General features: G+C 48.6%; 1 protein-coding gene across 2 annotated transcripts in view; it reads right to left on the bottom strand.

Annotated features, from left to right (window-relative positions):
• The window catches only part of GALNT16 (polypeptide N-acetylgalactosaminyltransferase 16), a gene marked incomplete at its 5' end in the record, with an annotated part of 87,435 nt that extends 69,673 nt beyond the window's left edge, over window positions 1-17,762 (bottom strand). The window contains one exon of one of the 2 annotated variants that reach the window (XM_082058740.1): window positions 17,729-17,762. Coding sequence is in view for 1 of the 2 variants with exons in the window: in XM_082058739.1 (XP_081914865.1) it covers window positions 6,849-7,058 (210 nt within the window). Of the gene's footprint in view, window positions 1-6,848; window positions 7,059-17,728 lie in introns of those variants that run through there. The other variant, XM_082058739.1, reaches the window with a different exon arrangement.
• Window positions 17,763-19,826: the final 2,064 nt, after the last annotated feature.

Below are 19,826 nucleotides of genomic sequence, written 5' to 3'. Positions count from 1 at the left end.
CAGGAAAGAGAGAATGAGGTCCTGGGACTGTCAGGGAGATGCTGTGGGGCAGGAACAAGCAGCTGGCACCCTGGGGGGAGCCAAGGCAGAGCAAGAGATCCTGCCCAGCCACACTGCACACCGGGGCTCTCCCTGCAGAAGGGACGTGATGCACGGCACAGCCAAGCCAGGGTCCCCCACTGACCCACCTGCTTCATCCCAGCATATTGACCTCTGTTTATTTCATTGCCTTTGTCCTACACTGCATATTTTTCTAACAGAAATAATTAAGTCGTTTTTCCACACTCCAGCATGGGCAGTCCCAGCTCAGTGCCACTGAAACAAAACCAGATCTTCCTCCTTTGCCTTTCAGGCAGCTCCTAACCTGCTCACCTTGGGACCAAGTGCCTGGGCTGAGTTTCACCACAGCAAAGACTGACTTGAGAGGACTCTCAAAGGCTTCTGTTTCCAGCAAACACTGCTAAACTTTTAGCTTTTAAATCTTAGGACAGTTTTTTATATGCAAAGACAAATCTAACTGGGGAAACAGATGCATACTGAAAGAATGCTTTAGCTCACTAAAACTTGCACCTGCTTCACCCACTTAACTAATGAAAAGCCTCTGGTAAAGAAACATCTTCAGGAGGTCTGTGTTTCAGCCCCCACACACTGCTACACACCATCCCAGGCTGCCCAGACTGCCACGCTCCCTGAGCCCCAGCTACCCCGCTGCAGCTACCTCGTCACTTGATTAAAAATTAAGGCCAGTGCTGCCAGCTGGCTTTCATTAATATTATTATTGTGAACCATTTCTTTCATTCTTTATTTTATTTTTTAATGTGCCATATGGGCCAGTGGAACAAATTGAATATAAGATTGTTTTCTGCCATTTACGCAAACAGCATTCATTCCCACATTTTCAAAACATAAACACCATAAATAAAATATTAAGCTGTCGAATTGTCACTAAATCATCCTCCTGCAGCAATACCCCCAGAGAAATAGTTATCAAGTCATCCTTTCCCAGGGAGCTGGCACAAGACTTATCTGGTGTCTATAAGAATCTCACAGAGATCAAAAAAAAATCAGTGTTGCTGAGGTCTGGCCACAGCAGGAATGGCTGCCACAAAACTCCAAAAGGCCCATTCCCCCCTCATTGTAAAATGAACTGGAAGAGTAGAAGCCATATAGGTGCAGGGAAGAGCCAGGTGGGTGCTGGATTTTGACAGGGGAACAAGCCAGGCTGAACGGCACAGGTAAACCCAGCACCTGGAGAGGACACCTTACTCCTGCAAAAGCATCAGCACTATGACCTGCAGCTTCTTGTCCATCTGGGTTCCAGCACCCCAGATATTTGCAGAGCCACAGGGAGCAGAGCTGCACTGGTACGATGGAGAGTCCAAGTCCCCTTCACTTTTCCTTTGGCTTTAAGAGGAGAAGATGTTCTAAGAAAACAAGAGCATTTCACAAGCTGTAGAACATGGAGACTTCACGGGCTTGCTCACCATGCCTCTCTGGAGTCGAATTCCTGCTGCTTGCATCCGAGATGGTCTGGCTTGCAGGCAGCACAGCAGCCTTGAGGAGACCATACAGCCTCCTGCGCTGCGCTCACGCGTGTGCAAACTGACATGCAGCCACCCAGTATAAGAACAGAAACCCATACAGTCACATTCCTGATCTTTGCCCCAAAAGGCAGGAGACTCAAGAGTGAGCAACGTGATAAGAGTCAAACAGTAAGGAGGCTGCTGAAATGAGCTGTGGCATCTTTTCAAATATGAGGCCTCCACTCTCCACAGCACAGCAGGACATGAAATCAAACCTGCACTTTACAAGTCTGACAATAGGCCAGCACAAGGAATAAGTGCTCTTCTCCCTCTTTTGTTGTCGTTGGGTTTTTTATTTAGGATCCACCTTGCTTCCCAAAGTTACATCCCCGAGGCTACAGGATCTGCCTCCAGGCAGGGACACAGGCAGGAGCCTCATGGGATACAAGTCCCTCAAAAATGTTATCACTTATTGATACACGACAGCTGCAGCTTATCACAGTTGTGAGGAAAACAGCATCCCCTGAAAGCTGTGCACAGAGGGAATGTGATGAAGGGATGGGAAGAAAATAATTCACAAATGAATGATGAACATCAGCCATCACCTGCTCCACAGGATTCAGATACTCACAGCCAAAGGCAACAGAAAACAAATGCAGCAGACTGCAGTTTGGCTAAGCTATTTAACTCTACCAGGGTCTGAAGAGAATGCATCAACGTGGTCTTACAAGGTGGCAAATACAAGCACGGCTAGACTTGCCAGTCCGGCTAGTCAGAGAAGTAGTAATTCCCAGCCACTGCCTATTTTCTGGCTACACAAGAAGGGAGCATCAAATTATTTATATCTTTCCTCATCAATTGGCTCGATGCCTACAGATACCTCCCATCTCAGCAGCGTGTCCCAGAGGAGCATCCTGCTCACTGTCTGAGCGCAGGCAAGTGATGCCCAGTTCAGCGGTATTTGCAGAGCATTTTAGAAACCCTTTGCTGCAAGTGAAAATGATGCCCCGATTGTACCTCCCTGGTGCTCATTGTACATGGCTGAGGACAGAGGCAGGGAGCAGCCGGGAGAGCTGAGCCCAGGCAGTGTGAGCCAGTATTATAATATTGGGTCTCTCAGCTGCCAAAATGTCTATAGCAGGGTCATAGAGGAACTGCACAGGTCACAAAAGTTGGCAGGACAAAGATAAGAGACAACATGCCTGCTTCAAAGAGCAATCAGGCACCAGCCTAACATAACCCAGAGCATTTAAATAATGATACTCTTCTGTCTCCATCTTCCAGGCATGTTGCCGCTTTTCTACCACCTCAGAGAAGTCAACAAGCTGGAGAAGCCCATGGGCACCCACACATTCAGCTTTTGACTGGGAAATGGGAGCAAATACTCCCATGCTCAGCTCAGAGTCAGACAAGAGCAAAATTCCCCTGTTACCCTCTTGACTATTAAACTTTGCCCATGCGACAGTGATGACCTTGTTCTCTTCAGTGGGACATGGGTACGCTGGGCAAGCTTCCCACACTGCAATCTTTAGAGGCAGGAGGACAGTGTCCTGGGCTCTGCCCATCAGCACCGTGCTAAAGCAGATGAGCAGCAAATGGCAAGTAATTAACCACTCATACATAGTGTGCAAATGATGCCAAGGCACCTCCAAAAGACACATTGCACAGCTTCTGCCTCCAGGAAATTTCCAAGGTGCCGGAGATAACCTCCTGCTTGGGAAGGACACAAAAGAGCCCAAGGAAGTCCATCCTCCAAGAACACCCAACACAGAAACCAACTGCCAGAGGGCCCAGGGTTCCTCCTAACTGATATGAAACTATGCCATGCTCCAGAGAAAAATTGCCTTCCTAGGACTGTGGTACTCAATCATATTTCCACCGTCCAAGGAAGGTGTACAGGGGCTTGACGCACCACCAAGTGAGCCCTGCCCTTTACCAATTTCTGCATTTTTATTTCAAGCATCTGTAGCACCTGTTTGGGGAGAAGCCATTCCACAGAGCCCACATATCAATATCTCTGGCTATAAAACAGGGATCTGGAGGATCACCATTAATGCATGGGGTATTTCTGGGACACTGATCTCTGCCGGCTCCCCCCCAACTTTAATATCCAAAGATTTCCCTTACTGACTCTAAGAGTCATATGTTCACAATTTTAAGTTTAAAGTTGTGCTAATAACCATAAGGTCAACAAATAACAAACCAGTTTCAAGCTGAGACTTGCAGTGGACTATAGTTTTTACCTGAGGTGAGTTTTATTCTTCACATTGGGAAAGAATAAAGAAGAAAACCACAGGCCCTGAAAACACTCCTATTTTTAAAACCCATGCAATTCACCTTAATTTGCCCAGGATTTGAAACATCACAGCATAGGCAGAAGAACAGAACTCTTGGACTCACTCACCCAAAAGACAGTATTTTTTTGGTCCCAGACAGAAAAGCAGCCAATTTTAGAAAACTGAGAAAATATTTTCCAGAGACCCATAAGTCACATGAGTCACCCTTATTTGCAGATGAGCCCAAACCTGAACTCCAACACCATCACTCATGCAGAGTAGAGGAAACCAAAAGCTGGATCAAAATCAGCAGCTTGTCTCAGCAGCTCTGCAGAAGGCCACAGGACAGGAGAAGCAGGCAGTGTGTAGGCACGCCTCTTCTTACACAAGGCTGCCATTAGATATTAAGTCAAGTAAGCTAACTTCATGGGGAATGAACTCAGGGTTGAGGGCTCTGCACTGCAAAAGGACAGCCATTTCTCTAAATTCATCATTTTTCCAGCAGGGTGGTTGAAATGGCACATTTCCCACATTGGCTGGCACAGAACAGTGGGAAGCGTCCCAGCATGCACACTGTGCACCCAGAGGCTGGGGTAGGGACATATGCCAAGGGCAGCTTGCAAGGCTATAGCCCCTGCATGACCAACCCTGCAGTCTCTCACAGACAGCTCAGACCATGAGACCAACTGCTCATACCCCAGATAGATGCCACCTCTGCCGGGGGGTGCAGTCCCCAGGCCCCTGCTGACCTTCCCACCCCACACCCACCTGCTCCAGCAGCACAGGCAGAGGCTGTGGCCATCTCACAGGTCTCTGATAGCCAATGCCACTGTATGGTTACAGCCACACACATATTGCATTTACCAGCTTGTCCCTCATGGCAACCCACCTAAACCTTGTGAAAATGCTCCACATGCACAAGGAAAAGCCCAAACACCACAAACCCCTCCCATTTTCCTTCTCAATGCAAATTGATTGTGGCAGGTCAGGATGTGATTTTTCTACCATGCCCCACTGGCAGGTGCACCAGGAGAGGGTCCTCCTTCATCCCCGCTACTGCCTGCTGAGGAGAGGCTGGCCCATCACGGAACCCCAATTACAGAGGGACAGGAGAAGCAAAGGGTGATTATTTTTCCCCACTAAGGGATTTCAGGCATGGAAAAGATCCGGGATGCCTCACATCGTTATGCGTGCAGGACCAGATTTGGAACGGCTGTTGCACATCACTATAGCTTGTAACGACAGGCTTTGTGGTTAGCCACGAGCGCATACCAGCTCCCCACAAACGGCAGTAATCTAACAACGTGCGGCACTGCCACAGCATCCTCCTCCCAAGGATTTTAAGGTGCTTGGCAGGCGATATGGATTCATGTAACCCCACAAGCCCTCTGAGAGGGAGTAAAGTAAATGCAATAAAAAAATGGAAGGGATAAGCAGGGGAATGGAGAAATAAAACTGCCTGAACAGCATGTTCAAGCAAGCAAAAGAAATCAGGGGCTCAGGGGAAGCCTCCCCTGCTGCTAAGGTGAAATCTGACAGGCAGCAGCACTCCAAATCCTTCGTTTGTTCCAGTCGACCCCGGCCAGCCTGAGAGTGCTTCCCAGCACACCCCGAAGGGCTGCAGCAGTAACAGCACTCGCACAGAGCTCCTCGCTCGGCAGACACCGCATTCATTTCCACTCCTACTCCACAGAGGGTCTCAGAGCCGAGCAGCCTGAACTGCTGGCAGCCCCCGGCCCTAATAACCAGCAAATAACATCCTCACTCTGCCCAAGAGCTTCAGTTTTGACTTGGCAGCTGCAAGTGCTGGCCAAGGGTCTAAGCTGCCTGAGGGTTGGTGCTGCTGACAGCGTTTTCCAAACATTCACAAGGTTTCCCAAACACACACACACACCCCCATCACCCCAGTTTACAGGTGGAGAAAAGAGAGAGAAAGGCCAAAAATCCCAGCATCAGTCAAGAAGGGAAGCAGAGAGCCCCAGTGCCTGGCCCCTGCTCCGACTCCGACCAGGCTGCCGCTTTTGTTTGCTTCCATGTGTGCGTAACCGGCTGATAAATGGATTTGCAGCCAAAGAGTGACACACAGTGCAGTTCCCAAACTGCTTCAGCTGGATCACTCCTGGAATGGTATTGCTGGGCCACTTTTGCTCCAGTGGCTGGTTTATTTTTTATGAAGCTATTGCCTAAAGTTGGGAGAGCTTTACTGGTGCTATTAGGCTGGCTGAAGGAGGAAAAGCCTCCTCCATGGACAGAGCAGACATCCTCAAGTCAGGAGCTCAATTTTATCTCCCTAACAAGCCCACAGATACCCAGGGAGGGCAGAGTGTGGGGGCTTTGAAAATAATTTTGAAGTAGTACATCAGGGCACCACTTGCTGACCCTTTCGGTCAGCAAGGAGTCCCAAGGGCTCCCCCATCTCCCACCCTGCCCAAACCCTAGCCTAAGCCCAACTTGCAGACTGCTGCCTCTGGCTTAAACCAGACAAAACTCAGGAGCCGTGCCCAGGTCCCCCGTTCGGCAGCAAAGCAGAGGGAGCTGAGGCAGAGGCTGGTACCAGCTTGCACAGTCCACCCCTGAAAGTGCCGTTTGTGTACCCTGGCCCAATATCCAGCACCCAGCTGACCAGAGGGCTTGTGAGAGGTCACAGCTCTTATCTGGTCCTGATGGGAAAAAAATGTGGTCATGTGTGTGCCTCTTGAACGTGAACGAAAAACCTTCCAGCTGTTTCATTCACCGTTTTCCTCAGGCAAGGACAGCCGCTCGTAGCCGGAGGAGCAGATCCCAGGCAAGCCGGCGGAGACAACTCGCCAGTACTTTACCCACGGCATTTCTCTATTCCCCTGAGGTTTGCCCACCCTGCTCCCCGATTGTAACGGCTGCCATGGTGACAAGCACGAATGCTAAAATAAATACAAAGCAAACCCGAAGGCAAAGCGAAGCCCCCTCGTCCCCTTCACCCCGCTCCCCTCCCCACCCCCAGGCGGCGGCTCCCCGAGCATCCCTCCGCGCCGCGGCAGGGCGGGATGCTGGGCGACCGCGGCTCACTCACGATGAGGGGGATGGTTCTCTCTTCGCGGCGGAGCTCCAGCCTGCCGGCCGCCCTCTGCCCGCTCCGGGCGCTGCCGCTACCGCCGCCGCTGCCGGCGGACCTGCCGGTGGCCGCCGAGCGCGGCTTGTTGTCCTGCCATAAGTAGTAGAAAGTGCCCAGGATCCAGGCGACGGTCAGGATGGCGATGGCATTGGCCCTGATCCTCCTCATGCCGAGCGCCCCGGGGGAGCCTGGGAGCGCTGCCTCGACGGGCAGAGGCGGCTGCGGGAGGAAGGAGAGGGCGAGGAGGCGGCGGCGGCAGCAGCGCGGCAGCTCCTCCCGCACCGCTCGGGCCCCGGCGCCGCGCCGCCCAGCCGCCGCCGGGTCCTAACGCCTCGCCCCCCGCTCCGCCGCAGGGGGCGGAGGGCTCCGCGCCTCCTCCTCCCTCACACGGCCTGGCCGGCGTGGGGAGCAGCCGGCCGGGGCTGGGTGCCGGGGCTGGGTGCCGGGGCTGGGTGCCTGACTGCGTGGGTGCCGCTGGAGCGGGCAGCAGCCCCGGGAAGGAGGGTGCTCCGCTGTGGCGGGGAGGAGTAACACGTGCTTTGCCCCGTTCGGCAGCTCCAGGACCGGGGGTGCACAGCTCCCTGCCCTTGATTGGACCCCGCGCTACAAGGAACCCGTTGCCATAAGGCAGGCAGCCAGTGGCACACGGCATCCAGGCACCCACCCCATGGAGACGGTTGCACCCCCACAGGCGTCTCACACAGAAGCTGTGGGAGCCCCCAGTAGCGGGGCTCTTGGGCTGACAGTGGAGCTGCCCAAGCACCCACTCCCATTGCTGCTACACACAGCCAACCAGCCATCACACATGGTCACGCAATGGCTGGGCGCCTGGGAGAGCACTGCAGTCACAAAGCCTTTCCAGCCCTGTGAGAGGGAGAAGCGTGGCCACAGAGGGGCAACGATGATACAATTCCATGTTACAGGGCATTGTCAAAGCTGTAGTGGTGAAAAGCTCACCAAAATCCAGCTGTGGTCAGCTTAGGTGACAGACCATCCAGCCGGTGAAACCAAGCTACATTTAGGCACAGTGTAGCTGCTGTGCGAGTAGGGCTTCAAGGTTTGGGAGAGCAGGAGGAGGTACCAAGAAAACTCTACTAGTGAATATGCATGTTTAGAAAACATTAGTGCCTCCAAGGCACCTGATGAGAGGATTAGAGGATTTAAATTACAGTATGGAAAATGGCAGCAAGGCTTCTAAATGACTTTTTGCTTACCTCCCTCCTGGCCAAATCCCTCTGAATGTTATCACAATCTGCCCTGCTAAAGTGCCATTTCAGGTTTACCTGTGCACTGCTTGCTTCCTGAAGCACAGCAGAGTATGAAATTCATCCATCAGATCTGTACTGTGCTAGCACTCGAGACAGAAAGCTATTGCTAGGACCACCACCTCCCAGGGCTGCAGCGTGGCTCCACATCAACCTCCCTGCAAAGCACACTGTACTCCTGATGCAGGTAGGTGCCAGAAAGCATCTTGCACCCTACTAGGTACATTTTCCAATAACCCATCAACCACCCTGCAACTTTCTAAGCCAGCTGATCATAGCCAGCAGAAAGGGGAAGTCTGAGACACGGCAGAAACAAAGTACTCCAAGGGATCAACAAAAACATAATTAGTCCACATCTGTCCCAGTGGCACAAGAAACCTGGGGAAGCTCGACTCCCACTGTTTTCAGTCTCTTTCTCTCTCACAGTCCTATAAAAAGAAGGGCAGCTGCCCTCCTGCGTGGGTCTGGATCCAGCAGCTGCCTGAATTGCAGAGGGACATGAGGAGAAGCAGAGGAGATGTATCCAGGATTCAGAAAAGGGAAAGACGCAGGAGAAGGACATGTTCATGACCTTGTGACAGCAGAGCCAGTTCTGTACACTGTCTTCTTTCACCACTGTGCAGATCATACCAGCCTTTGTTTGTTTCCTTCATAGTCTTTTCTCACTATCTCATGAGATTCATTACAGAAAAACAAGTCACTCAAACGGTGATGGAGAAATGTGTATGAACCATTAGAAAACCCTTTGCACCAACACTTGAACTAAATAGACTGACTTCTCCTGCCTTTTCAAGCACGTTACTTCCGCCTTCTAGGGCAGCCATTCATTTTCTTCCATCGCCTTCCCTGTTAGCCCTCCATTGCCTCCCCACACCACATTTCACCATTTCAAATAATCCTGATGGTGATCCCCACATGCACCTCAGCCTTCACCAAGCCTCTAGCAGTTGAAAAGTCCCCTGTAAGGTCAGCCCAGCTTTTCCCCTTTTCTGCTGAGCAGAAACCCAGTTCCTTGACTCTTCAGGTTCTCCTGACATCATTTGAGCACCCTTCCCTTCCCAGAGCAGACATCACCTTTTGGACAAAGACACCTCACTCTTTATTCTCTATGAAGGACAAGGCCTGGAGTAGCCCTGTATTTTCACAGCATTACCACTTGACTTTTGCAACTGCAGCCTAACATTTGCCATCAAACATCAACAAATCCCAGCACCTTGTCCATACTACAGCACAGGCTCCCACACTTAGGGTTGGCCCCAAGCGCCCCCCTGCTTGGAGCAGCCATGGACCCCTGTGCTAAGCAGGTGCAAAGCACTGCCAGGTGAGCAAGGGACCAGAGTAACTTGGGCCCACTCTTTTTCAGAGCTGCAGTCACTGCCCATGGGAACATGTCAGCAGAGAGCTCTGACTGTGTCAGCACTTAAGCTCCGTGTCTGTGCGCAGGGAGCCAGGCAGGGCAGGGTTCAGTACGCAGCTGCCTGCACCCAGCTGGCCCTCTGTCTCTGGAAGCACTTTACACACAAACCTGAAAGCTGACCGTGTGCTGGTGGGTGCTCCCAGTCATTGATGAGCTCATGCTCCTGGAGTGGAAGCTCTTGAGCTCTCAGCAGCACTTTCTCATGCCTGCAAAGCACACCGCTGAGCCCTCCTCTCTTTGCTATTCTGCCCCATCACATCCTTTAACTCCCAAAGCACTGCCAGCAGGTCAGAAAACAGCACAGGGAAAAAAAAATCAAAACAAACAAACAAACAACAACAACAAAAACAAACAAACAAACACACACACAAAAAACCCCAACCCCTCAGAGTTTACTTGTACTACCTGGGTAATATGACCTGCTGACAACTTACGAGTGACAGGAACCTTCCTGTGCAGAACAACTACCTGCCTTCATTAAATCAATTCATTAATTATAAGAAAACCACAATCCAGATAATTTAACCATTTCATTTGAAGACCCCAAATCCCTTCATCTGGATGACCTGTAGGTAAGTGTCAGAAACAAGCAGGGAGCTCTGTAGGCAAGCTTCAGCAGAGCCTCAAGTAGAAGTCAGCTCCGATGTAGGAAGGACAAGCTGAAGTTCAAGGGGATCTTTATTGCAGGAGAAAGTCACTGTTCCTCCTCCCTCCCTACAGGAGTCAGCCCCTGAGCACACATGTTGTTCCTGCAGCAATGCAGCCAGAGTGTGGGGTAGCAAAGCTCTGCTCCAGCCCACAACCCCAGCAAAAGCACCGAGTTACCCACTCTCATAGCTGCTGGCAGAGCAGCTCACACTTACCCACGGGTTCCCCATTCAGCACAGATAAACCCAGATTTGCAGAGACCCATTATTTACATCACTTATGCTTTGGGATCTATTTGAGCTGGAAAGCGTTAGGGACTAGAGATGGCTGACCTGAAGGAGACAGGACCCTCAGCACAGCTCCAGCAGAAAAGACAAGCACTTTTGCAGCTCCAGGTTTCCACACGGTTTGAAAGTGTCTCCACAATGATGTTTCATCTTCAGGGCCCAAATACTGCACTGCAGGATGACTAGCTCCCAAGTCCAAGCTATTCGTTCCCAAGGTCTTGTGTTCCACAGCCAGAATTTGCAATGATTTCACCTCTGACTGCAGGACTTTGCTCCAGAATCTCATATTTCTTTTAAAAGCCAGTACATTTCTAGCCTTATGTATCTATAGGGATCTCTGACAATATACATTGTTCAAAGTATAGCTGTACCATAAGCTGCAATGTTGCATACAGTTATTAGAGCCAGCCCCATCAGAGATAACACGAATGCCAGAAGCCTGCAATGTGGACATACAATGAATATTAACAGTGATATTTCACTGCTGATCTTTGCAAAAGCATCAGCTAATTCAATAAATGCCCTAAGAGAAGTGACCTGAGAAACATAATAAACTTAACAAATCAAGATTATACAAACCTCACAGCAGAATTATGTGGTCTTGCCACCACGCTTGTTCTTTTTCAGTTTCCTCTATAGCTGTTACTTCAACATTAGAGATATTAACTCTTCTCTTTTGTGAAAAACTTTGTACTGTTTTGGATAGTGGAATAATATAAGGGACCACTTCACAATCCAGTTGGATGATTCTTTAACATAAGTGTAGGCTAAATTTTTGGTGAGTAGTCTGGATACAGAAATGGGAGGGAGGAATATGACCAGTTACATGGAAGAAGTTTATGTAGGGGGTTAAGGATCTTACTTTCTTTATAATCAACAAAGCTTTAATCTGCATCATCTTTGATGGAAAGAGATTTCCTAGAACCATTAATATTAAAAAGTGCATTCAAGAAGCCAGTTTTGTGTCTTTGGCTGGCAGCCTTGGTAACAACATGCAGGAGAACAGATCTGGTGTCCCAAATTGCCTAGATAAAGTTAGGATGATCTTTGTTGCTGGGGAAGAAAAGACAAGCATCATCCCAATATCTTAAAAAAATGGAAGTATGGCTGCTCTGCAGTTATAGTGAGATGAAGTGCATGCTTTTACAGTCATCTGACATAAAATGGAGCTTAGGCTTTCAACTATGAAACATCTGGAGAACACCAAAAGTTTTTTTCATGGCACTACTCTGGTCTGAGAAATCAGGTCCACTATATTTGTGGCCTCCAAGCATGGAAGTGCCATCTGAAACACGAACATAAGGTCTGTCTAAACTCTGGAAACAGTTTGAACTAAGTAATCCAGATTTTAGCTAAGAACATTCAGAGAAAATTAGCATTAGGGTTCAGGGGCTGGAGTAGGTCATGCTCCAGAGAGAAACAGGAGTGGCATGTTGTCCTGTTGGGATAACAGGATTTGCTCAGGGAAAGGCAGTTCTGCTTGCCCATAGTTGGCCAGGAGCTGAGCTCCACCTTGCGTGAAAGTCCTGTGCACCCAGCTGGGCTCCTGCCTGCTCACTGCATGTGCTATGGACTGAGGATCCAGAAAGTCATGTATTTGAAAACCACAAGTGACAAGGACATAAACACCACTTAGCTCCTTATAGCCCTCCAGCTGCAGGAGTTCCTCCTTTTAATTCTCACTCCAAAGCCCATCCACACACACAGCTGAGGCAGCTCTGGTGCTTTTCTTAGCTAAGCCTCTGTCGTGGCTCCTAGCTGAGTTATGCAAGAGGAGAGCAGCCTCAGTGCAGGGTTTTTTCACAAGAGACAACTCCTCAGAGAGCTCCTTCTTCAGGACCAGGGCAGGGTGCCTTAGAGAAGCAGGTGAGACATCTCAGGGTGGTTTTCTCTGAACTTGCTGCCACCAAGTGGCTCCTTCCTCCTCCTCTGGCCCACCCTTGGGCTGAAAGCTCACCTTCCCTGATGAAGCTCCTGGTCTTTTCCCAAGCAGGGTCAACGATCTGCTGCCAGGTCAGGAGTAGGTGGATAGGAGTGGGTGAAAGCAGTTTACCTATTGAAGGGAGAGGACCCAGAACTCATCCCTGGTTTCAATTCAGGAAAACTTCAGGAAAACAAAGGAGGAATGTTTGTCACAATGGGCAGAAAGAACTGAAGTCTCTTCCACATAATGGAAAAGAAAGGCCTCTGATGACCAGAGCATCTCACTATGCTCTTCATCCAGATCCAAATCATACCCCTGTAACCCTCTGAGACATGTTTACTCATACCATAATCCCAAGATGGCGAAGTGTGTGCCACCATCCTCCACCGAGTGGTTGTTGAAAATAAATAGAATCTCTGCATCACTTATCTACATTTGTCATACTTTTAAACTGCCTGAAATACCCTTCTTTTCTAAAAAAGCTTTCCCGTGCTGGTCAGAGGGTGTGGGTATGTGTGCGGGTTTCTGAAAATCCATGTTGCTGTACCTCAGGCCATGTATCACCCTCCACATCCTTGGCCTCAGTCACCACTGGGGAACTACAAGGTGTGCCAGAAGTTCAACAGCTCATCCTGATCATGCCCTGCCTAGAGCTGGATGCTGCTCAACCAATCTCCAGCCCTTTGCCACCAACACCATGGCCATGGGCACCATAAAAAGCCCAGACAAACAAATCATGTCCCTTGGAGCAGCTCCATCCTTGACTTATCCTGATGCCCAATCAGAATAGGCACAGAAGGCAGATGACAATTATTTCTGCATTTAACAGAAGATAAGCTGCCTAGGAAGGCATATATGTTGACCAGAACAGAAATACCTTCTGGTTCATTGTTTCTGCCCAGGTTGTGAACAGTGAGGTGGTGGAGGGTAGTAACTCAGGGCCAAGTAAAGACAAACAGCATATAGTTAACTGGAAATTAGGATATAAGTTGCTTAAAATTGTACAGATAAACATTGTCTTAAGTGCTATTTAAGGTCACTATAACCTTAACCTTATTTTCACACACATGTTTCTTAATGAAAATGAGAGCAGGGAGAAGAATCAGCTGTAATGAACAGTTCCATGTTGCACTTGTGCTCTTCAAGTACAAAGAGAAAAACATCTGCTGAACGGCAAAGAGGAGCAAGATTAATCTCTTCTAACAGCATGGAGGAGCCAGGAAAATCTTCAGAGACGGTTAGCAGGATTTAGGACACCCCCTTTTTCCCCTGTGAGATGGTCCCATTAACCCTCTCTGAGCCAGGTGACCCACCTGTCTGCCACCACAAGACTTGGTGAAGCCTTAATGAGGAGCCGAGTTACAGCAGAACCAGGCAGGAGCTATCAACAAGCACCAAAAAATGCTCCGGATTCATGCACCCATTGTGCAATCTTTTAAAAGCGTAGAAATAGGATAAATACTTAAGTAGTAATAATTACATATTAATACGATGTATTAATTAGAAGATCCATTTATAATCAACCTGATTTACTTTATGAGCCTGATAAAAATTTTTGCTCTCCCTTCTACCACTTATTTCCTTTTCTCACCCCAAATCATTTGCTTCTCTTCCTTGCTGCATCTTTTCTAGGACATGGATTTATTTCCCACCTTTATGGTAAATCACATAGTACTTTTTCTGGTGCTCAGAATTAATTAACAATAAAATCTTTTTATTACGATCTGACGACAATTTGCCCTCCTTTATTGGCAGCCCAGCACAGTGCTGACTGTGACCTGAACTGCAATTTAATCCTCATAGAAATTCAAAGCTTTTACAGCTCAATGTATCTACCAGGTTAGTGCTCATAACAGTTCTCTTGGCTGCAAAGCAGAAGCAGCTTGAAATACTCATCTGGCAAAATGATAAAACTCCTGTCTTCCACTACAGAGAAATTCCCTGAGCAAACACAACAATCTGGGAAATAACCTGTGAAAAATATCCTACTCAGTTTCTCAAACATCCCATAAAAGCAGTTTGCACCCTGCACAGCAGACTGGGTTCGAGTTGAACTCAATAAAAAATGCTTAACTTCCCTAAAAGTCACAGCAAGGAATTTATTTTTGAAGCTCTATCACTCAAAATAGCCTAGACAATTACTGAAAAACTTTCCAAAGCATTCCAGCCCTGGCCCTAAGCGTGAGAAACTCCAGGCTGAGGGGAGCCCAGAAATAGGAGCCACGGATCTGTCAACTCCAGAGGCACTTGCCATGCCCCTGCTGATCCCCTAATCCCTGCCGGCTGGGATGGAGCTCTGTCTCCAGGTGGCAAGTGGAGAGTATTAAAAAGCCAGGGAAGATGTTGGCGTCCAGAGGACATCAGGCATCCCTGTGATGTCAGGAGCAAGATCCAGGCAGATCAACACGATGCTAAAAATTGATCAGTTTCTGCCATTTCTTTCTACATTATATTGGAACATCTTTACTCCTGGGGAGGTGGGAGAAGGGGGCTTCAAGGATGGCAAGAATATTTATCGAAACAATAGCCCCGGTGGAACTGCAACCAATAAAAACCAATGACCTGCAGCAGGCCAGCAAGCGGTTACATCAGTCTGGAAGACACCAGGGCACTCCATGGGGCAACTCACAGACAACTCCATTGATACAACACCACTTCTGATTTAAGAATGAGGTACATAGACTGAGTCTGGCAGCACCTCTTGCCATGGTGATTGCTTTAAAAAACAATCCAAACTTCTTTTGAAGCTCTTGCAGAAACGGAGCTTCTGTCCTCTCCTGACTTTATAAAGTCATCCAGCATGGAAACCCCTTGCACTGGGATCATGCAGGTCCAGTTGTTTTGGAAGAGAAACCCTCAACAGTGACAGTTCTGCCTGGCAAGACTTGGTGATCAAACCCCTCCGCAGCTCCAGTCCCTCCGCCTCTGCTGGTGGTGGGACAGGTCAGCAGCCCATGTGTGACATACCAACCCCTTCTCACTCAGCCTGTCTCATTCATTTTGTCAGGGTTTCAGTATGAGCATTCAGTGTTTCTCTCCTGCATTGCGGTTAAGCACCGAGGCAGCGCAGGAGTATGAGAAAGCCAGGCTGACCTGCACCATATTGCAACCCAAAATTAATGAAGCACAAAAGCGCAACAACAGTTGCGGTGGAGAGAAAAGCTGGTAGGAACTGCCTCCCTGAAGGCAGCTGGGATCTCAATACAGGTACACATAACCTTCTTGGCAGCTGCCTGACCAGATTGATGCTGCAAGGTGCTGGGAGCACTTAGTTCCAGCTGAAGGAGATAAGGGTTTGAGAGTATTTTCTTTAGGAAACTGAGTTCATATCATCCCTGTTTGGTATCTCTCTGCTTCCAAGCCTGTTCCAAGTCCTCCCTTCAAGTCCTGTAGCACACACATTGGTCTCCCTGATCTGCAGATCAGGTCCCACAAAATGAAAGGAGATTTGGAGGTACAAGCCTGAGGGCAGAGTTCTCCTCCCAAGTCCTGCAGTGCTGGTGCTTGAGCTGACAGCCCCACCATAAACACTCCTGACACTGGGGCTGTTATCACAAGACAGCCCGAAGTATTGCTAGAAAAAGTACCATTTGGGACATAGTTAGCAAGAACATAAGCTATGCTTTGCTGAGTGAAACCAATGATTTATTACCCTGTCTCCAGCACCAGCTGCAAGAGATGCTGTCTAGGGAAAGTTCATTAACATGGCCCCTCACATTCTCCAGAGATCTTGTACAGGATGCTGGAGGGTACAGTCCTGCTATTCCCTATAGGATCTGTTTATGGGAATAGAGCCTATACATTTAGACAATTGCCTTCTTAATCTCTTAATAGCATCCACTTCTACTACCTCCTGTGACAGCAAGGTCCAGCACTTCACTACATGCTGCACAACAACACGTTATCTCTTATGTGTTATAGAAGAACCTCCTACATGCTCCAAGTGTCCCCAGTCTTCAAGCAGTGGGATTCAGTGCTTGGCAATTCTCCATCCACCCTATCCACTGCCTCCATGATTTTTGCCCTCTCAGCCAGCCTTCTCTTCTCCAAACAGAGGAGTCTCAGGCTTTTTATCTCCCCTTGAAAGGCAAGGTGCCTCATCATTAGGAAGCCATTTTTATAATGTGCACAGTATCATAAGGGTATGTAATAGAAATTATTTTGTCATGGTAATAGGGAAGGTCAGATTCATATTCTTTAAATATTCACACTTTAAGACAAACATTTTTTTCTCTGCTGAAGGTGAATGCTTTAGAAGTGCTGAACAAAATGACCTTCAACAGTTTCACATAGGAGATAGGAATTATGAAGTAAGAAATTTCACTATTTAAAAAATGACCCCTCATTTTTGCTCATAATTGTCTTCAATACCTGAATGCAAGCCTTGGCAGTGAAGAGCTGTCACTGCAGGAACACAGCAGCCAGAAAAAGGAGTGAGAAATAGGAGAAACTGCTTAAGCTACTGTGAGTAGAACTGGTACTCACTCCTTCATCTGAACAATTGCATGGCTGTAGAGATGCTCAGTACACCGCTGCAGCTTTTCCAGATGCCAAGCTGTATCACTGCCTGCGTATATTATACATGTGTGCACATGAGTTTCACATGCTCAGCTTACTTTCAAGCCTAACTCAAGTTTGCAGCAGACGCTACTTTCTCTGGTGCTGGCTGAAGACAAGGAAAATATCTCCCACTGGAGCTAAGAGCTGTCACAAGCCTGACCACTACTGTTTGAAGGTCACAGCAAGATCAAAGAAATATGCCATCTCTAGCAAATACACAACTGCCTGTGCATGCAACTCCTCTACAAACATCTCTGCTGCAACATACTTTTCTCCACAGAGAGGAGGTGAATTAATCATATTGCTTAATGGCATACTGAAGAACACTTACAGGTTATTTTAGTACAGTGGATTCTATATAGACAAAAATAACCATAATGATAGCCCCACATTTTAAAGCCCTATGTACAGTTGGGTGCCATCTCAACCTGCAGATGATCATGCCACTGTGCATCAGCACAATACTGGCCTTTTGTGCTGCATCGCCTGGCTCCCTCCTGCTCCAAGCAGCCACTCAGACTCTGTCACAGCTCCAGCAAGTTCAGGCCCCACCATCACAGCACCTCAAACACACACCGGGCTCTCACACACCACATTCCCACCCCAGCTGGGCAGCAGCAGCCCCTGCAGCCACATCTCCAGGGGCTGGAGGCAGCTCTTGAGGGCAGCAGGCAAACAGCAAAAGGGAGAAAGAAGCACCAGGTTTCTTTTATCGTCAGGTGCGGGGAGGAACTCACCTGGAGAGCAGCTGTGTCTCATAGGGCTGTTTGGTCCTTGCCAAGTTCTGAAGGATGAGTTTGCTTTGGCAGGTTTCCAGCCCTCAGGGACTTCTGCAACTCCTCCAGGATAATCCAGGATAAAATAGATTTTAACTAGGTTTTATCTATTTTTTTTTTAATTATTTTCTCTCTTCTGCTCTCCAAACATCACGAGAAGCCTCACTGTGTCTGGGATTTGCTCTGTCCAAAGATGGGTGGCCACTTCAACCTCAATGGTGACAGCTGTGCCCTCCAAGCTCTGGCACACCAGAGGCCACTCTCACCAACCCCAGAATGTCAGCTTTGAGGCCTAACTTAAAAATCCAGTTCCCACGTCTAGGCTTTATGGCACCTCCCGGGCATTTCTTTCTCTTCCAAGTGTTTGCAGTGAGAGCAAGATACAGATTTAAGATGGCTTGTTGTTCAAGAGCAAGGATCCAATGTCATCAGACTCTGCTCTGAGCAGGGGTGCCAAGGAGAAGAGCCACATTTCATACCTCTCTGCTGAGGCAGAGCATGCTGCAGGTAATTATTTTCCTGAGATATTGGCCTGAGATTAAATCTTTCTGGTATTTCCAAGGAAAAATGTGCTTGTCATTCTTCGAGCATCTAAATTAAAAAAAAAAAAGAAACACAGGAAGAGATGGAGAAACAAATGGACATTTCCATTTGATGGGAAAGGAGGTTTGTTCTGTTTCTCAGAAGCTACCCTTGTAAATTGTCATTTTTGAGATGCTTTATGAAAGAAACATCTGTAAATCAGAAAACCAGTTGCTCTCCCCTACTTTGCCAGCTCTAATACACTAAAGCTGGGCCTGCCAGGTATAAATTTACCAGAGCATTGCAGGAGCTTGGGTCTGGGATTGAAGAGGGTACGGTTTCACTCAGTACAGAGTCGGGGGTCAGATACGAAGGTAGAATTGTGAAACTTTCCTCCATGTTAGGGATGTGGAGAGATGATTAAACCTGAGGTCTCAGCACCCATGAGTCCCTCTGGTTTGGGAACATACCTGCACCTTTTCCATGGACATTAACTTGCTGGAGAAGAATAGAGCAGTCAACTGTGTCCAGGATGGGTTACGTTTCATCCAAGGCAGACCTATCCCTATATTTTAGTCCAGTCATCACATCCCATGCACAAGTTTATTGTGAACCCTGTCAGGCATGGTGCTTTACATATCCAAAGGGGTGATGAGTCAGAGCACTGTGCATTAATGCAATACAACACACGAGATCCAGCTTGCAATATTGGGCTTCGCCCCTGGCCAGCCTCAGACTCTCTTCTCTGTCTCAGACTCTCTCTTCCTCAGTCTCTCTTCTTGCTGAGAGAGATCAGCCCTCAAATAGGCAAATATTCCCTTTAAAAATGTGTAAATAAATAAAAAGGATTTATTTGAAAGGGTGCTGCCAGCCATGTACAGATGAAGGCTATCTCATTAACACAGGTAGGCCCCCAGCAGCAGCCCAGGAGGGTCTGTCATCATCACCAAGTGCTGGCCCCTCTTGGGGGGAAGCCCACAACCCCACAGTGGAGCGGGGTGACCCCACAGCATGGGGCAGAGGATCACCCTGAAGGACAGGGGCAGCAGTTCTCAGCCAGGCCTAGGCCAGGATCCCTTCTCAGCAGCTCTCAGCCAGATCCTCTGGCAGGAACATCCCCAAATGTTTTTTGCCTGTTCCAGTGGTGCTTCAGGAGATGGACCCTGCATGGTGCACCAAGAATTGCCCTGGCTGCAGCTGCCTTTCTCTGAGCACACCTCACTGCAAATGGTCCACCGGGTAGAATGCTGGAGCTAGAGGGACAGCACAGGCAGGTTGGTGGCAGCTGTTGGGCACCCTTTACACGTGGCCAGTGACACTCTCCAGTGTGGCTGTGTCAGCTTCTGTGCAGATTACTTTGTTCCTCCGGACCTGGCCTGAATGCCATTTTCCCCACAGCAGCTTAAAGGATAGTTTAAGTGAGCTCAAGCCTCTTGCTTTGAGCTATGTCTAAAACTTATTTGAAAGCATCAAAAGGCTGCCCCATGACTGAAATGAGTACAGATTTGTGTGGCCACAATCTCACCACTGCCCTTGC

The sequence above is a fragment of the Streptopelia decaocto genome (genome assembly GCF_964273445.1).
Source record: "Streptopelia decaocto genome assembly, chromosome: 7".
In the NCBI taxonomy this organism is placed as follows: Eukaryota; Metazoa; Chordata; class Aves; order Columbiformes; family Columbidae; genus Streptopelia; species Streptopelia decaocto.
This window is presented reverse-complemented; position numbering and strand designations above follow the sequence as displayed.